This window comes from Lipotes vexillifer, unplaced genomic scaffold, assembly GCF_000442215.2.
Source record: "Lipotes vexillifer unplaced genomic scaffold, Lipotes_vexillifer_v1.1 scaffold555, whole genome shotgun sequence".
In the NCBI taxonomy this organism is placed as follows: Eukaryota; Metazoa; Chordata; class Mammalia; order Artiodactyla; family Lipotidae; genus Lipotes; species Lipotes vexillifer.
In genome coordinates this window covers 225449-244663 of record NW_006772693.1, presented here as the reverse complement: position 1 = coordinate 244663, position 19215 = coordinate 225449, and the positions used below count along the sequence as shown (strand labels likewise).

Genomic DNA, 19215 nt, shown 5'->3' with positions numbered 1-19215 from the left:
GAGGGGGAGGGAGGGAGGGAGCAAAGGAGGAAAGAATTTTTAAAAATGAAGAAAGAAAAAACACTCCTAGGTTAAGTAACATTTGGTTTTCCTTATTAAAACTCATATTCGTCTACCAGATACATTATCCCCGTGAGCACATACTAATGATTAAACCTAGCCAAGAACCAGAAGCATGTTAACCAAGTCACATTTTAATACTACTGATACATATTTCTTGCATAAATATAAAAAGTTTATATCAACAATGTAACTCAGATCCCAAAATACGCTAGATTTTCACAGTCCTGAGAGTGTACAAAAGTTTAAGAATTACTGCAATAAGAAGTAAGAAGAGATTTTCTTTCTCTACTGGCCTACTTTGTTTGCTTATATGTTTTGTTTCAAAGAAGGCAAGTCAAAATGTGTCCTGTATGTTAGTTGAAAATCCTAGACCTTAGGTACAACAAATATGTACATGTAGATGTTGATCACAGTCTCATGAGGACTATCCTGCATAAAATAAAATGTGGGTTAATTCCCAAAATCAAAATGATTAAGGAAATCAAGTAATGGAACAAAATACTGATTAAAATGTAGTGTGGAATTCTGAACAAGATACCTTTCCAAATGTAATTAAAAGTAGAAAGAAAAGCATTACATATTTGATGTCAAACCTAGTTTGGAACTGTATCATCTAATCTTTAAGAATGAAGAACCAAAGGTCTATAAAATCTAGGAGGTAAAAAGGGAAACTTAGTCTTCCTCTAATTTAACCTATTAATTTTTAAAACAGCTTTACTGAGATATAACTCAGACACTATACAATTCACCCATTTAAAGTATATAATCCACTGTTTTTAGTATATATACAGGATTGTGCAACTATCACCATAATATAATTTTAGAACACTCTCTTCTCCAAATGAAACCACATACCTATTAGCATTCACTCCCCATCCCATCTCCAACCCAATGAAACCACGAATCTACTTTCTATCTCTATAGATTTGCATATTCTGGACATTTCATATAAATGGAATAGTATGTGATATTTTGTGACCAGTTTCTTTTACTTAGCAAATATTTTCAAGGTTTTCCATACTGTATCAGTATTTCATTCCTTTGTATTGTTAAACAGTATTCCAGTGTATGGGTCTACCACATTCATTTATCAGTTGACGGACATTTGGGTTGTTTCTACCCTCTGGCTATTTTGAACAATGCTACTGTGAATAGTTGTGTACAAGTTTTTGTTTGGAAGCACATTTTAATTTCTCTTGGGTATATACCTAACTGTGGAATAGCTGGATCATGTGGCAACTCTTTGTATAAACATTTTTCCAAAGAAGATATACAAATGACCAATAAACACATCAAACGATGATCAACCTATTCTATTCATTTGTAGAGATAAAGAAAGTCAGACCTAGGAAATTTAAATGATGTATCCCAAGTCAGTTAGATGGCTAGTGGCCAGTGAGGTCTAGACTAACCTTGCATAGGAAAATTATTACAGGATTTGGAAACAGAAAGACATGGATCTGTATACAAGAGTTTACTTGCACAGTTAACCTCTTTGAGCATTGTTTTCTTCATCTATAGCAAAACCTATTCCATAGGATTATTGTGAAGGTTAAATGAGCTAATATAATATCCTATCATAGAACCTGGCATCTAATTAGTCATCAATATATGTGAATTTCATTCCTTTCCATTATTCTATGCGTCCCTAGCATAAGGACTCTATGGTATTTAAGCATGAAGTCACGTATGTGTTTCTGGTGAGGTGTCCTCTAGTAAACTACCTATGATCTAATCAAAACCTATATGTACGTACGTATGTATGACTCAGCCTTGAAGTATACCAGTAACCCCAGTACCTGGATTGGAACTCTTCTTCCTTGGAATGATAAAATATCTCTCATTTCCAAAGACAATCTCTCCCAATAGAGTGTAGCAGTTAAGAGTCATACTCCTAGAATTAGAATCCTGAATTCCTCACTTACTTGCCAATACACACATTATTTAACATCTCTAAATTTCAATAAAATGTAGATAATAATAATAGTACCCACCTCATAAACTTCCATGAGGTCTAAATAAGATAATTCATGAAAAAGTACCTAGTACAGTGCCTGGCACAAGGTATGAGCTTAATAAATGCAGGTGTCATCATTATCACCATTGTCACTGTCATTATCATCATCATCCTCAACTTACCTAGTAAGGCCTAATATTCTGTTCTTACTCTTTAACTAATAGTCAATTAAAAAAATATTTTACTTCTTTTATGTAAGTCAAGGACATTTTTCACTCTAGAACTCTCGAAAGAAAGAAAAAAAGCGTATCAGTATAGATTCTTATGAAATCTCACCCAATTTAAACCTTTGGCCTTAAGTAATTAGGAAAAAAAAAGTCTCTTCCAAAACTGAAGACAGCTAAAGTGTGGTACAAGCATAATCACGACCTTGTTCAAACATGTAATATGAAAAATCCAAGACAACATATGCATTAAGAGAGGTCAAATCAGGCGAATCTTAGGAGCTACTTCTGGTGAGAGCACAGGAGGAGGAGGGAGTGGCAATGAGGAGAGAGCCTGCAAGCTTCTTCATTTGTCCAAAGCAGACATCACTGAGTAACCAGGAATCTACAGGTGACAAGTTTCATTCATTCATCAAACTTGTTTTGAGAATCTTCTATATGAATGGCACTGGGGTTGTAGGCGGTAATTAAACAATACACAGAAGAACTCTCAAGAAGGGGATCATCTGCTTTAGAAGATAAAATAAGTTAACAACTATACCATGAGACAGATGGGGACAGCTGTCATGAAACAGTGCAAGGGAGACTCTATGGGGAGTCGCTTATGCCTGGAGAGCCAAGAGCAACCCACCCAATATGCTGCCCTACGATGATGTGTCTGAAAGCCCCCACCCCCTCAACTATGGTAGGAGACCCTACCACAGGCTCCCAGAGCACCTTTTACTACCTTCACTGTAATTGCTAGAAGATATGCATTCACCCTCCTCACTGGTGATAGGCAGGGTGAAAGCACAGACTTTGGAGCTGGATGTCTTGAGTCAAATCCAATTCTATCACGTACTAATTGTAGGACCTTGGTAAATTTGCCATGCTATGCTTCAGTTTTCTCTTCTAGAAAATATGGATAAAAATAGCAGTTATGTACAAGGCTGCTGTGAGTAGGGAAGGAATTTATCTAAGTGCTTATAACATGGGTAGCACACAGCCAATGCTACATACTACATAATGCTACACTGTTAGCTTGTATCATTGTTATCACAGTGGCATGTACATAGTAGGCATTCAGAAGTGTGTTGAATGGCAAAACAAATGAAAACACAAAAGGAAGATGTTGCACTTGAGAAGACAACATGGGGCCAAATTTCATAAGCCTGAGCAGCTAAGTTTGACAACGTTCCTCTTAAGAACCATTTCTTTTCATGCAGGTGAGGATTTGGCCATCCTATTCCATGTCAATTCTAGAAATCAATCATCACTGAGGGGAAAAAAAAAACTCGTAGTATTTAATAGCTTTCGATGTTATATTAAATGGGGCAAAAAGTTTACTCCTTTTAAACGTTCTGGAGGTAAAGCTATTCATTAAAAAGGGGAGGTAAAATTTCTGGCTGGAAGAAAACCTATTAACTGCCTGGAGGATGGGAGCCATGACTTTTAAAGTACAATCAAAAGCAGCACAGCCAAATACAGACATGGCAAGAGCCTTTCCCAAATGTTCTTTTAAGCTATTTTAGTTCATTGGAAGCCAATCATTTATACAGGAAGGATAGGGGAGAAGCACAGGGAGATATGCCTGCTTTCATTAAGGTACCCAGCTTAGCTAAAAATCTTATTAAAGTCCAAATGCACAAAGCAGAAGAACCAGGCTAAAGTGATAATCTTTCAGGCCTGTCTGATAATCCATTTTGTCCACAAGGCCAGGGGTCCTTCCACATCTTTCATGCCACACAGCATTCAAATGCAAAGCCACCAACAGACTGTGAGGTCAGCTATCTACAAGCCCGCATCCAGGGCTCTTTACAATGCTTACAACTTCAGGCTGAAACCCCAAATGAATCCAAACCCTCAGGGAATAAGATGGATGGTTATGTTACCCACACAGCTGAGATAATGTTCACCTCTGTTTAACTATCGAAACTTTTATAAAAGCTATGAGACAGAATTTGTTCTTAAGAATACATCGTAACTCATCTTAAATAGTATCCTAAGTTTAACTTAAACTTTTCTCGAGGTTCAGGTGTTATTAATAAGAAGCTCTCTCCTGAAGCATGTCTGGCAAGTTGTGACTGGCAAGAAAGGAACCTCCCCTTCCATGTCTGCATGATAAGTTCCCGATTCCCTTTAGCTAAGGATACAAAATGACTTAGCAAGTTAAGTCTCTATATAGAGCAGAAATACATGCAGCATTATCTCAAGTTAAGTCTGTATATAGAGCAGAAATACATGCAGCATTATCTCAACTTGGGTTTCCCTGGACCTATGGTTCTCTAATGAGTATAGCTCCTCATGACACCAGGTAAAATATCGTCAGAGTTGAGAACAGAGCTGAATTCTTCGACTGCTAATGCTCTTTTATATGCAGGTATAATACCATCAATATTTTCCAAAGTTCTTTCTTGGACCACCTGTGCCCTTCCATTTAGTTAGAATGTTTACAAACACTGGGCTCTCAGGCTGTTGACCCATAATCAGCACCAGCAAAGCGACATCCTCCTCTGGAAGGAGAGAGCACAGGAAGTGCCAAGGGTCCCTGCGTGCCGTTCCTAGTGTCCTGGAAAGACTTCCCTGCCATGCCCAGCTGACTCTGACACAACGCCATTCTATCTGTGGTCCAGGGACCTAATCACAAATCTATTCTCTTTCATCTATTCTACTTCATGCTTGCCACTTCTAATCTTCTCTAGGCTGGGAATTAGAGGTTTACTAAAAAAATTTACAGAAATCAAGTCAGTAGTTTCAATGAAAGTCTGAGGGCTCCTCCCATGCAAAATACATACATGTACTTTGTAATATCTAATTTGACTGCTTATAAGTTCTTAGATAAGATTGCTGGAAGCTGAGTTCGGGATGAGTAAGATGCTACTGTGGTATTATTGCCAGAGGGTACTTTGGGGGAGAACGGCATTTACTGAGTACTTTCCACATTCCATTCGCCTTGAATGCTCTTCCCTGATATGGTTTACTTCTCACTTCGTTCAAGTCTGTGTGCATGTAGAGCCTTATCTGTGAGGCCTTCCCCAGCCACCCTCTATAAAATAACCCTCCACTCCTGCCTTTCTCTAGACCCCATCTCCTGCTTTCTTTTAAATCATAGCTTTAATCAGCTCTTGGCATGATATGTATTTACTTATCTGTCCATTGCCCATCTCTTTCCATCAGAATGGCAGTTCCATGGAGTAGTTGGCTTAGCTGTTTTACACAGGTACTCAATAAATATTTGTTGAATGAAAAAGTCAAGCATAGTTATTGTAAATATCTTGTCAATTTAATCCTCCCCACCCTACACGTCACATATTTCAAGCCTTTTTATAGATAGGGAAACTGAGGTTGGTTACTCAATACTTGGAGAGTGTGATGTGGTGGTTAAGAGCATAGACCCTTGAAACAGACTGCCTGGATTACAGCCCAGCTCAGACACTGCTCACCTCTATGACACTGGGCAAGTCACTTAACCATTCTGGACCTGGGATCCTTTATATGTAAATAGCAATAATAATAACAGTGCTGCCTTACAGAGTTGTTGAGAAGAGCTTAAACATATAAAGGGCTTAAACAGTTCATGGCTCATAGTAGGTGCTGAACGAGAGTTAATAAGTAAAATCTTAGCTGAGAAACACCTTATAAGAATTACTAACTTTCTCATTCTGATTTCTTACTTATATAACAACCTCCTGATTACAAGCCAGCTTTCTGGTTCATCCGTTGAAGGAAATCCGGATGTGGTTACCCGGCCTGTGTGAGAGTTACGTATTTCTCATCATAAATTCATCAATCTGTGAATCTTGTTTTAATGTGCTAACAAAACCAGGGTTCTGAATCAACAAGACTGAGGCCCAAACCCTGACGGTGTCACAGACACACCTTGCGCTGTTGCTTAGCAACCTCCTAGCCACCTTCTCCAAACAATGACGCAACTTGTATTCAACTACCCACAACACAAGCTGTATAGCTAGAAGAAGGAAGTGTTGTTGCCTAAGAAACCTTTTCTCTAATCAGTAGAAAATGGTGAGAGATTACAATTCAAAGAAAATCCAGGGGAAGTGAGTGTTTTGCCCAATAAGTGCCCTCACAGCCATCTACCGCATACAGTACTGCAGAAAAGTGTAGCAATGGTATCAAACAACCTGCTTTCCAGGTTTCCCTTGAACCAGGTCACGCAGGGCTTTTAGCCCTCACTTGAAGGGTAGGGCCCAGTGCCAAAGCCACAAGCAGCTCACAGTCACACGGAGGCTTCCCCATGGCAACTCCCGCAAGTTACCTTGCCCTGATGATCATGTTTCATTTCCCAGCCCCTCGGCAGCTCCAGTTGTTTGTTTGCAAACATGTTGAGGAATCCCACAAGGTCCCGGTTATGCTGGTAGCGTTCAAAGTGGTGGGTGTCCCGCCGGACTTTGGTGATCATGTGCTTCAAACACGTGTTGTTTGTAAACATGCGGTAGGCACTCTGGAGAGGATGGAAAAACAATGTTAATCTGCTTTGGGACATGCAAAAGCAACATATATACTCCCATGGGCATATTTAATCTTCGGAATAGTGTACAGGCTTCAATGTAACTCGAGACCCACACATGGAAACAGCAAATAAAGCAAAATAATTTTTGATCAAAATAAAATAGACTACAGAAAATCAGGGAGTCTTCACTAATGATTCTAGTTTTCTAAGGATTGAGAATGCTGTCGAGTCTCATTCTACAGGTGATGTAAGATCCTAAAGTTGGTTTTAGGCAAAACCCACACAGTCGAAATCACACCATGCTGGAGACAAACATACCACCTCACAGTGAGCCCCAATACAGCCAGTGTTTCCTCCAGCACAGGAACAGATCATTGGCTCTTTGGGTGAGTGCCAATGAAGCAGCTGGCGTACATTTAGGAGCCAAGTTGTATGAAAAAATGCTTGGCCATATATTTGAATATTAGAAGTACATGCAATGGGCTGAGTTGTTCTCACTGAGAGTCATATTCAACTGACACCAGAGTAGACTGGAGTTTTTCATCTCACTCCTGCTTGGAGGCATAATCTCAGTAAATGGAATGGCAGGCAGAATTACCTAGACTGTATAACTCAGTATTTTTTTTTCTTTCTCCCTCTCTTTTTCCTGTGTGTGTATACACACACACACACACACACACACACACACACACACACACACAGACAAATATACATATATATGGCTAAATTTACCTGATTGAAATACACATTTAATAAAACTCCATTATACCAGCACATACAGAAAAGTGATTGTTTTATAAAAGTATCTCATGATACTTAGAGTCCAAAAAAGGACCATGGGCTCTCTGCGTATGAGTCAGACAACAAATATTCAATGCACAATACCATGTGCCAAGCAGTAGAAAAGGAGTAACTGTATGGAGCTATTTCCTTAAGTCATCAGAAGAAACGTGATATTCATGAAATTGACCAACCGTGAATGAGCTCTCCTGGAATGCTATTCTTCTCAGGTAGATTCAAAGGCTTTGGATTCCTCTTATCTTTAGTGTCCCAGGGACACCAGACTAAGTCTGGAGGCCTTCAGGCTTTACTTCATGGGTTCTGTTATTTATTTCCTTTTAGACAGACCAAGGCAAACCCCAAAGAAACCAGAATCCCTGGAAATCATTTCACTTTAATAAACATTTACTGTGCTGGTTATTGAGGATAAAAGATAAATGAGTATGAGGACAGTCAACAATGCTCCTGTCTTTCCAGGGTCCCTCAGGATGTGTCACGTCCAGGTCAAAGCATTTATTGCCAGTGGGAGCCCCTCTAGAGCTTTCTTTTCTTTGGTACAGTGAGCACAGCAAACAGCCATGTTTGAAATGGTGGCTGCTTCCCAGTCTGGGTTCCTGGGTCTCTGAAGGACTACAGGGATCAGAGAACCCTGACAACCCAATCTGGAATGAGAAACAAACCTTTGCTGGCTTAAGCCACTGAGATTTTTTGGTCACCGTTATTGATGTATAACCTAGACTACATAAAGTAACTTTTCTACCGTTATTCTGATTGATCCGCTGTCATTATATACTTTTTGCTTTGCATTAGAATATTTTTCCTCTATCAAAATTGAAGGAAGGGAGGAAAAAAGGAAGGGAGGGAGGGAGGGAGGGAGGGAAGGCCAGCCACATTAAACAGTCCTCAAATATTAGTGTACTAGTTCCTTAGTACACCTGAGTAGAAAATATTCTGAGGTCACATTTCAACCTGACAGTCTAAATGAGAGGAGGTTTGATGGCTGTGAGAAATTATGAGGTTCAGAGCACAGAGCACTACCAAAGCAGGCAGGCCCATGCAGGGGCTCCAGGCAATTAGAGAGCACGAGAGAAGAAGAAAATGATACCATGAAAGCAGAGAAGGAGACTAATAAAAGAAGTTGGAGGGTGTCGTTAGCTGACTCACAGTTTAGCCTGTGGCTGACCCTTCCTTGGAGTCTTATGTCCAATCAGCAAGGCATCTGTTTTCTGCATTTGGCTCCATGGTGCTGATATATTTTCACAGAAGCCATTACAAGCACAGAGGCCAGAGACCACACTAGCTTCTGTGATGGCGATGGTAACGAACGTTCAAGTCATACTCCCTAATAAGTCTCCTTGGGGACAAATTATTGCGGGATAACTCTGTCAGATAAATCATTTCATTAGCTGTCTTCTAAATAGGTGTATGTCCTGTCACCCTTCCTTCTCCTTCCGCCCATTAAAATAAGAGGTCACATCCTGATTCTTTATTTAGAGCACCAGAAATGCTCCTCGCTCTGCTAAAGAAAAGCAGCAGAACTTCATTAGGGCAAGCAGTGGTGATTAGGTGAAGGAACCCACTCCAGCCTCAGGCACGAAGCAACTCCCTGGGGTTGGACAGCTCTTTAAGCACGGGAGTCTTAAGGCTGGTCTTATAATTAATTATGTCCTTTCATCTTCCTCCTCTCCACTCAATGAGACGTGTAACACAGTGCCAAGTTCAACTGCTCTTTGCAAAAAGCATCTACCAAAGTAAATTAAGTGTAAGGAAGATTTCTCTCACAAGTAACCAGCAAACAACCTTTAGAACCACAGCTTTTTCAAGCCTGAATAATATGCACGACTACTAGGGTCTATTTAAAACACATAAGGCAAACAGGAACATCCCTCTAGACTGCTACATGTCTATAAGAAACTACATACATATTTATTTACATGTATATGTTTACTTATACATGTTTATATGTATGTTTGTGTAACATTTATACAAGTCTACGCTTATATATACATCTGTTTATTCTATTTTTGAATATATATTTTATATGTTTATTCAATATGTATAGTATTGTTTTAAAATATATATTTTATATATGTATATACATATATATGATCTGAAATATAAATATCCTTTCTGAGTAATTCTGTTCAGAAAAGATATACTCCAGTTCATACAGAACTACGGTGAGGATTCTAGTCACAGCTCATGGACAGAGACAAAGAAAGTAATTTACTCTCTGCCTCAATTTGCTCAACTATAAGACAGGATAATAGCAACTGCCCTGATTTCTTCATAGGCATGTGGGATTGAAATCCAGTGGAACAAAGGATGTAAAAGTGCTTTGAAGAGGTAAAAATCACTGTAAAAATATAGAGTGGAAGTAAGTACAAGAATGTATAAGGGATTATACCTATCATAACTACATTCTAACAGATGGATTATAGTACTAAAACTGTTTTCTACTTTCAGTTGTTGAAGATCTTGGGTGAGCATCCCACTTTCTGTTAAGGGAAGAAGCGTCTCATAACCTCTCACTAATTATGTGCTAAGCCCTGTGCTAAACCCTGAGGATACAGAGATGAGCACAGCCTGATCACTCAAAGGGATGGAGAAGGAAAATTATAGGGGGAGGTGGGAGGAAGGGGTTCACTGGAGACAGAAAGTAGAGCTTGGGAAACAGAGGCCACAGTAGCAGTGAAAATACTGAAACACACTGATAGAACTAGCAGAGCTAAGAATGAGAGCAGTCCAAAGAGTTGAGAAATACTAAACAGGTGGGATTAGGTTGAAAGAGCTTCGTCTTCAGGCATCTTTATTCGCCCTCTGGGGTTCAGTGGGTCTAACTGGAAAGGGATCCTTTTCTGTGTTTGAGTTGTTGTTTTGTTTTAGTCTTATAGGGAAAATATGCAGTAAAGGGATCTTATCTTCTACCTGAAACAAAAGTAGATTAGGAAAGGGCAAATGGACCTATTTCATAGCAGTCTCATTATAATGCACAGAACAATCTCACCTGGGAAGCTGCTGCATGTGGACTCACAAGCAGTAAGGCAAGTTGGCAACTGTTAACAGTAGACAGAGCCCCTTTAAATGAACCCTGAAGGGTGTAAAGTTTTCTTGTCCTTTGATGTGATTTAAAATGTCCATTTTGATCATCGCTTCTCTAATCCAAAACTCCCTTTCCCAATCCTCTTAGTTGTTTCTTGTCTTATCTCCCTAGTAAAGAAATAAACACTCCATGGGTGGATGAATGATCAACTGATTATGAACTGAATTTCTTTGTGGAATTTTGTTAAAATAACACTCCTTAGAGCTTGACATGTTTTGTTTGGTTAAGTGCTTGAGGTGTTAGAAGTGAAAAATATTGAGATGAGCCGAGGGGAACGTTACTGCCATTCGGCAACAGAATAAGAAAATTGTATGTGAACACTCAGTTCTTATCAATCAACCAACTTATCGATCAATTAATTGCAATCAATGCAAGTAATAATCAAACCTCTTTTCTTTTTTTGGCAGTTTTTTTTTTTAAGTGTTATGGTGATCATATGCCCAGGATTACCTGGCCCAGTCTTGATTTACTCTAAATCTGTTCTTTTCAATAACACAGTTAAGTATTGATACATTACTGCTAAAGAAAATCTATCTTTCATATTTCAGAAATCCTTCATCAAGAACAGGTATTCTGATTTCATGCTTGGAAAATATCATCACTGCCTCCATAGCAAATGTATACAAAGGCTCACAAGGGAGCAGATATGAGTATCTGTATATATTATTCACTAAACAAAATTTATCATGAACAACATCAAGTAACATTGTTTCCATAAGATATATGCTCGGATATGGAAACAGTCTTGTCTTAAGCAGGTGTTTCACAATATTTTTAATCATAAGGGATTTTACATTTTTCTCAACTAGCTAAAGAGTAAAATGGAGGGAAAACTGAGCTTATTGACAAAACTAACTAAACTATCAACTCATCTACCTTGCAATAGCGGGAATTTGTCTTATAAGAATATATTTAAGTATTTTGGAGCAATATTTTTCTTCATTAAGTAGTAAGGAGTGTATAAGATGGAATTAATGTATTTCTAGAGAGTTTATTAAAAGCCGAAGTAATAATTAGTTGGCATGTATGTTGGAAACATTATTCAGTTACATATAATGAAATGTATTTATGTATGACAATTATTAGACAAACACAGTCATACCAACTATAAAAGACATGACGCTAATAATTAAATCTTGAATTATCAGGAGAAATGGTTTATCAAGACAATTTTGGAAGCAATCTGATCACAACCAGAAGAGGGCAGTAGAATATATTTTAAAGCAACAACCACGCAAAAACAGAAAAAAAATCCCAATATTTTGTTCCTCAAGTTTTCCTTTAGAGTTATGACACCTATATATGTACTTAATTTTGTTCTTTTCAATAAAGATGATTAGGTATCCACCAAAAAACTATTAGAACTAATAAATGAATTCAGCAAAGTTGTATGATACAAGATTAAAATACAGAAATCTGTTGCTTCTATAGGCTAATAATGAACTAGCAGAAAAAGAAAGCAAAAAAAAAAAATCTGTTTAAAATCACATGAAAAAGAATAAAATACCTAACAATAAACTTAACCAAGAAGATGAAAGACTTATACTCTGAAAACTATGAAAGACTGATGAAGGAAACTGAAAATACATAGAAATGGAAAGATCTTCTGCATCCTTGGATTAGAAGAATTAATATCGTTAAAATGTCCATGCTACCCAAAGCAATCTACAGATTTAATGCAATCCCTATGAAATACCCATGACATTTTTCATAGAACTAGAACAAAAAACCCTAAAATTTATATGGAACCACAAAAGACCACGAATTGCCAAAGCAATCTTGAGAAAAAAGAACAAAGCTGGAGGTGTCATGCTCCCTGACTTCAGACTATACACAAAGCTACAGTAATCAAAACAGACTGGTACTGGCACAAAAACAGACACACAGAGCAATGGAACAGAATAGAGAGCCCAGAAATAAACCCACACACCTTGGGTCAATTAATCTATGACAAAGGAGGCAAGAATATGCAATGGAGAAAAGACAGTCTCTTTAATAAGTGGTTCTGGGAAAATTTGACAGCTACATGTAAAAGACTGAGATTAGAACATTTCCTCATACCATATACAAAAATAAACTCAAAATGGATTAAAGACTTAAATGTAAGACTTGAAACCATACAACTCCTAGAAGAGAACATAGGCAAAACACTCTTTGACATAAAGTGTAAAAATATTTTTTTGGATCTATTTCCTAAGGCAAAATAAATAAAAGCAAAAATAAACAAATTGGACTTAGTTAAACTTAAAAGTTTTTGCACAGCAAAGGAAACCACTGACAAAACGAAAAGAAAACCCACAGAATGGGAGAAAATATTAGCAAACAATATGACCAACAAGGGGTTAATATCCAAAATAAACACACAGTTCATACAACTAAATATCAACAAACAAACAACAGTATCAAAAAATGGGTGGAAGACCTGAACAGACATTTTTCCAAAGAGGACATAGAGATGGCTGACAGGGACATGAAAAGATGTTCAACATAGCTAATTATGAGAGAAATGCATATCAAACTCACAATGAGATATCATCTCTCACCTGCCAGAATGGCTATCATCAAAAAATCTACAAATAACAAATGTTGGCGAGGATGTGAAGAAAAGGAAACCCTTTGTATACTGTTGGTGGGAATGTAAACTGGTGCAACCACTATGGAAAACAGTATGGAGGTTCCTCAAAAAACTAATAGAACCACCATATCATCCAGCGATTCCACTCCTGGGTATATATCAGAAAACCTGAAAACACTAATTCAAACACATACATGTACACACATACATGTACACAGCAACAGTCAAGATATGGAAGCAACCCAAGTGTCCATCAATGGACAACTCTTTCACATAAATCATGGTAATATATATTTTTTGGATCTGTCTCCTAAAGCAAAAGAAATAAAAGCAAAAATAAACAAATGGGACCTAATTAAGCTTAAAAACTTTTGCACAGCAAAGGAAACCATCAACAAAACAAAAGACAACCTACTAAATGGGACAAAATATTTACAAATAATATGACTAACAAGGGATTAATATCCAAAATATATAAACAGCTTATATAACTCAATATCAAAAAAATGAACAACCCAATTAAAATTTGGGAAGAAGACTCAAATAAACATTTTTCCAAAGAATACATACAGATAGCTAACAGGCACAAGAAAGGATGCTCAACATCACTAGTCATCAGAGAAATCCAAGTCAAAAGCACAATGAGATATTACCTCACACCTGTCAGAGTGGCTATCATCAAAAAGTCTACAAATAACAAATGTTGGTGAGGATGTGGAGAGAAGGGAACTGTTGTACTCTGTTGGTGGGAATGTAAATTGGTGCACCCACTATGGAAAACAGTATGCTGGTTCCTCAAAAAACTAAAAATAGAACTATCATATGATCCTGCAATTCCACTCCTGGGTATATATCCGAAAATAAACAAAAACATTAATTCGAAAAGATACATGCACCCCAATGTTCATAGCAGCATTGTTTACAATAGCCAAGATATGGAAGCAACCCAAGTGTCCATCAACAGATGAATAGTTAAAGAAGACACAATGGAATATTACTCAGCCATAATAAATAATGAAATTCTGCCATTTGCAACAATGTGTATGGAACTAGGGAGTATTATGCTTACTGAAATAAGTCAGACAGAGAAAGACAAATACTGGATGTTATCACTTATATGTGAAATCAAAAAATAAAACAGGGCTTCCCTGGTGGCGCAGTGGTTGGGAGTCCGCCTGCCGATGCGGGGGGCACGGGTTCGTGCCCAGGTCCGGGAGGATCCCACGTGCCGCGGAGCGGCTGGGACCGTGGGCCATGGCCGCTGGGCCTGCGTGTCTGGAGCCTGTGCTCCGCAGCGGGAGGGGCCGCAGCGGTGAGAGGCCCGCGTACCGCAAAAAACAAAAAAACAAAAAAACAAAAAAACCCAAATATATATAACAAAACAGAAACAGACTCACAGATATAGAAAACAAACTAGTGGTTACCAGTGGGGAGAAGGGAGGGGGACAGGCAAGATAGGAATAGGGTATTAAGAGATACAAACCACTATGTATAAAATAGATAACCAACAAGGATATATTACACAGCACAGGGAAATAGCTATTATTTTGTAATAACTTGAAATGGAGTATAATCTATAAAAATATTGAATCACTATGCTGTACCCCTGAATCTAATGTAATATTGTAAACCAACTATACTTCAACAAAAAGAAATCACAAATCGCATACCGTAAAAAGATGGTAGCTTGAAATTGGCCACAGTGGGAATATTAACACTAAAGAAATCGGTAAATGCAAATCAGGCCTTGATATTGTTTTATGGGCTGTCTAGACTAAGAGTGAGTAAACTATAGACTCATGGGCTGACTGGCTGTTTGCTAACCAAGTTTTATTGGAATACAACCACATCCATTCATTTACATGTTGTCCTTGGCCCAAACGCTGAAAATATTTACCCTCTGGCCCTTTCCAGAAAAAGTCTACTGACTTTTTCTAAATAATAAGTTCTAGACTTAAGAAATTGATAAAGAAAATAAAATGCTAATAATACAGATTAAAGTTCAAATTGTGCTGTTACATTGCAAATAGCACGTGCGCGTGCACACACACACACAATGAAGAAAAATAAGTCCAATATTCAAACACTATTATCTAGCAAAACAAAGAAGGTGCTGGCCTCATTGACAAGAGTGTGAAGAATGTCAGCTCTCCCTCCAAGATATGTGCCATATTCATCCACCTGTCACCATCTCCACTGCTACTGCACTAGTCCAAGTCCCTTCCATGTCTCACCACAGCGCCTTTTCACTTGTTTCCCTGATGTCACTCTTGCCTTTTAAAACCCATTCTCAACACAGTAGGTAGAAAAAAGTTTAAAAAATCAAAACTACACCCCCACAGGAACCCCCTTTAAAATAAAGCCCATTTAGAATGAAGCCCAAACTCCTTGCCAGATCACACAAGTCCTGCATTTTGAAGCCCTGCTCACCTCTCTGACCGTACTATGTACCACATCAAACTCATTCCTGTCCTCAAGCCTTTGCTCTTCCTTGGCAAGGAAAGTTCTTCTCCAAGACCTTTGCCTTTCTGGCTTCTTGACATTGTACAACAGCTTGAATATGACTCCTTAGAGAGGCCTTGCCATCCACCTGATCTAAACCAGCATCTGCAGTACCTTGGCCCCAAGTCACCCTAGCCCAGTCACCTGTACTGTTTCAGTTGCCTCATGACACATTTTACTGTCTGCATTATCTTTTCTTGTTCACTAGCTGATCTTTATTCCACTGTATCCTGAGAGTCTCGAATGTACTAGGCAAATCATAGGCATTTAATAATTATTGGTTGAATGAATGCATGAACAAATGAACAAAGGAAAACTCATGTTACCTGACCTCAAGTCCAAAGCTTTTCCCACCACAGCATGACACTTTCTGTTTTAGACTGACAACTCTGAATGTTATCCCATTCTTCCTTGTATGAAAGCCTACGATCTCCTAGAATTGTCACATACACGAGTTTAGGTTCCTGTAATCTGGCTTCTGCTTACCTTTCCAGGCTCAGATCTGACTTTCACTAGAGTCCCATGGTCTCCGCACACCAGCAACACCAAACTGCTGTACAAGTAATTCAGTTTCAGTACTTCTATAGTAATTACTAAGACAGCCCTGCAACTTCATGGATCTCTTGTTTTGTAAATGCTTCTCCTTCTACCTAGAGGGCTCTGGCCCATCTAGGGCAAGTTCCTATTCAATCTTTAAAACCTATCCCAAACGCCAACCCAGCCATGGCTCCTCCCATATGCCTTCTCCCCAGAGTTAATCACGCACCCCAGCAGGATACCTTCTACAACCTTCCATCACCACACTTACAACTCTGCTCACTGCATTGGAATGTATTTTCAAGTCTGGGGCTCCAGAGCCCACAGTTGCTGTCAATTTTGTATCTCTAGGACTTAGTGCCTGGTATACAGTAGGGAATAAACAACTGTTGCTACACTGAATGCCTCTTGCATGAAATCTGAGAACAGCCTTCTCCCAAGTCCTCTCTCTTCCAAGATAAACCTATAAACCATGAGATAATGATCAGTATGTTAACTGATCAATAAATATGTGCATACTAATAGCCTCGCCAACAGCTCCTGGTGATTGGACTATGCTGACTGCTACTTTTCCCAACAGTCTATGTTTCCTAAGGCATATAATCTGTCTGGTTAAATTCAAAATGTTCTTACATTCCCTTAACAAGCCTCTCAAGAGTCCTCTTCTTCAGTTTCTGTTCTATTTACCCACCAAAGCCTGCCAACTCTCTGCCTGTGATTCTCTCATGCTGGATCCTTCCTCATTATTTCCTCACCTCCTAGTCTAGGCTCTTATCAGCTCCAGCCACGACGAATGGGTTATATACAGCTGGATGTCTGTGGCCAGGGTCTCCCCCGGCCCCCATTCTAAAGCACTCCAGGTGCAGCTAAGACAACCTTCCCCTAATTAAAACCTCCAGGAAGCCGCTCCCTCAGCCCTCAGAGACTTGCGGGGCAGGGCCCGCCTTGCTCGCCCTGTTACCCCCAGCACCTTGCAGAAACACAAAGCTCCTTCTCAATGCCTCCACACCTAGTCCAGTTTCGAGCTGTCTACTTGCGCGTTAGCTGACCCAGCAAGATGAACTCCTGTGTCAGACCAAAGCCCTACAGGTGTTTCTCGTTTGTTCTTTTTCCCATCCCTAACAGCCAGTTTTTCACCAAGTCATGTCGACTCTACCTTCAAAACAGCTCTTGAGCCCGTGCACTTCTCTCCATCTCCACGCCAACACCAGAATTCCAGCTATCACTGCCTTTCCCTTGGACCATGAAGATCCTCCGTTCTCATCACCCTGCTTCCACCCTTGCCTTTCTACGCTCTCCAAATCCAAGCATGTCACACTCTAAGTGCATGATGGCTTCCCGCTGCTCAGAATAGAATCTAAATCCCCTGCCACGTCCCATAGGCAGACCTATGATCTGGATCTCACTGACTTTCCAACGTAGTATCACACCACCCCCTTTTTTATCACTACACAGCAGCCCCTCTGCCCTCTTCTGAGCCCTGGGGTCCCTACACTTCCTGTTTCAACTGCTTGAAATGAGCTTCCCCTGGCTTTTCCCATGGTTGATGATTTCTCATCTTTCAACTTCCAACTCAAAAATTATTTCTTCAGAGAGGTATTCTAGAACCATCTTTCTAAGGTAGCCTTCATTCTCTGCCCATTCTAGGATAAGAACTTGATCTTATTGCCCACTGTGTCTGCAGCACCTACCATAATTTCTAGCATAAACCATGTTTTAAGTAACATTTATTGGATGATTAAAATAACTCACTATGCATATAGGACATGTTTTTCACTTCTGTCTTTGCTCATGCATACCCTCCACCTAGAAGGCCCTCCTACTCCTTTCTATTTTAACCAGCCAGTGTCTGTTATTTATTCTGTGAGACAATTTAAGATTTACATCACAAAGAAATGCTTTCTAACCAACTTTCCTATCACACTCTAATTTTTTTCTTCATACACACATGCACGCGTGTGCCAAAACACAAGTTTTGGCTTAAACTATATAATATTTTCAAACACTTCTCTTTCCTTCTAGAAATGTCTGAGATAAATATCATGCTCAGGACCAGAGAACAGGTATGTAACATTTTCCACTGTCACCCCATGAACTTCATATACCCTGGTGCCTCCAGGAGGTTAACACTTCCTGAGTAAAATTAAAACCTCCCATTCCAGATGGTAATTCCAAAATAAATGTGGGAAAGGGGCACATGAATAGAGCTGGAGAAACTGATTGTCATGAGGACTTAATGGGGTGGGGATTGGAAGCTAGCGAGGGGTTTCTTGGTTAAGGAACCAAGATCAGGAAAGGGGTAGAATTTTTGGTAAAAGTCAAGACTGGGGGAAATGAAAGAAAACAAGTGAAGGAGACAGTCAAAATGATTTCTCTCTATTTAAACAAAGATTAAAAGGCTGACGTTTTTTATAACCTTCTGGTTAACAAAAGGTTGACTCTTTTAGCTGACGCTAACATTTTTAGGCCTCTAGCAAAATTACAGAGGGAGGGCTTCTAAAGAATAGACATATTAGTAAAAGGAGGAAAATCCTGATCTCCCATACAAACCTCATGTATCTTTAAAAAATTCCTCTATTTATGGATTTATTTTTTCAGATTACAGCAATGTATACATTTTATATTCATTCTTTCTTTTGGAGAGCCCGTACCAATATCTCAAAGCTCAATCTGACCAACGCCTGTTGTCAATTCTCAGATATTTGGTTATACTTGTGCATGCAAAACAAGGTGGTCATTAAGAGCACAGACTCTGGAGTCAGCATCTCTGGGATTTTAACCCCAGCTATCACACTTAGTAGCTGTATAACCTTGAGCATGTTATTTAAGCTCTCTGTGCCTCAGTTTCTTCATCTGGAAAAATAGAAGTTTTATCTAACTCATAGGTTTGTTTGGGCTAAATGGGTTAAGCCATGGGTAGTGCTTAACACTGAGCATGGAACACATGTGGTGCTCGGTAAATTTAGCTATTTTCATTCTTACTGTTATGACGTAAACGAGGATAATTTCCTTTAGCCTGGTGCT

The 19215-nt window shown here is 39.0% G+C and overlaps 1 protein-coding gene across 1 annotated transcript in view; it reads right to left on the bottom strand.

Moving 5' to 3' along the window:
- The window catches only part of HECW2 (HECT, C2 and WW domain containing E3 ubiquitin protein ligase 2), a 246869-nt gene that overhangs the window by 97178 nt on the left and 130476 nt on the right, over positions 1-19215 (bottom strand). The window contains exon 13 of the mRNA XM_007447815.1: positions 6500-6685. Coding sequence (XP_007447877.1) covers positions 6500-6685 — 186 coding nt within the window. The remainder of the gene's footprint in view (positions 1-6499; positions 6686-19215) is intronic.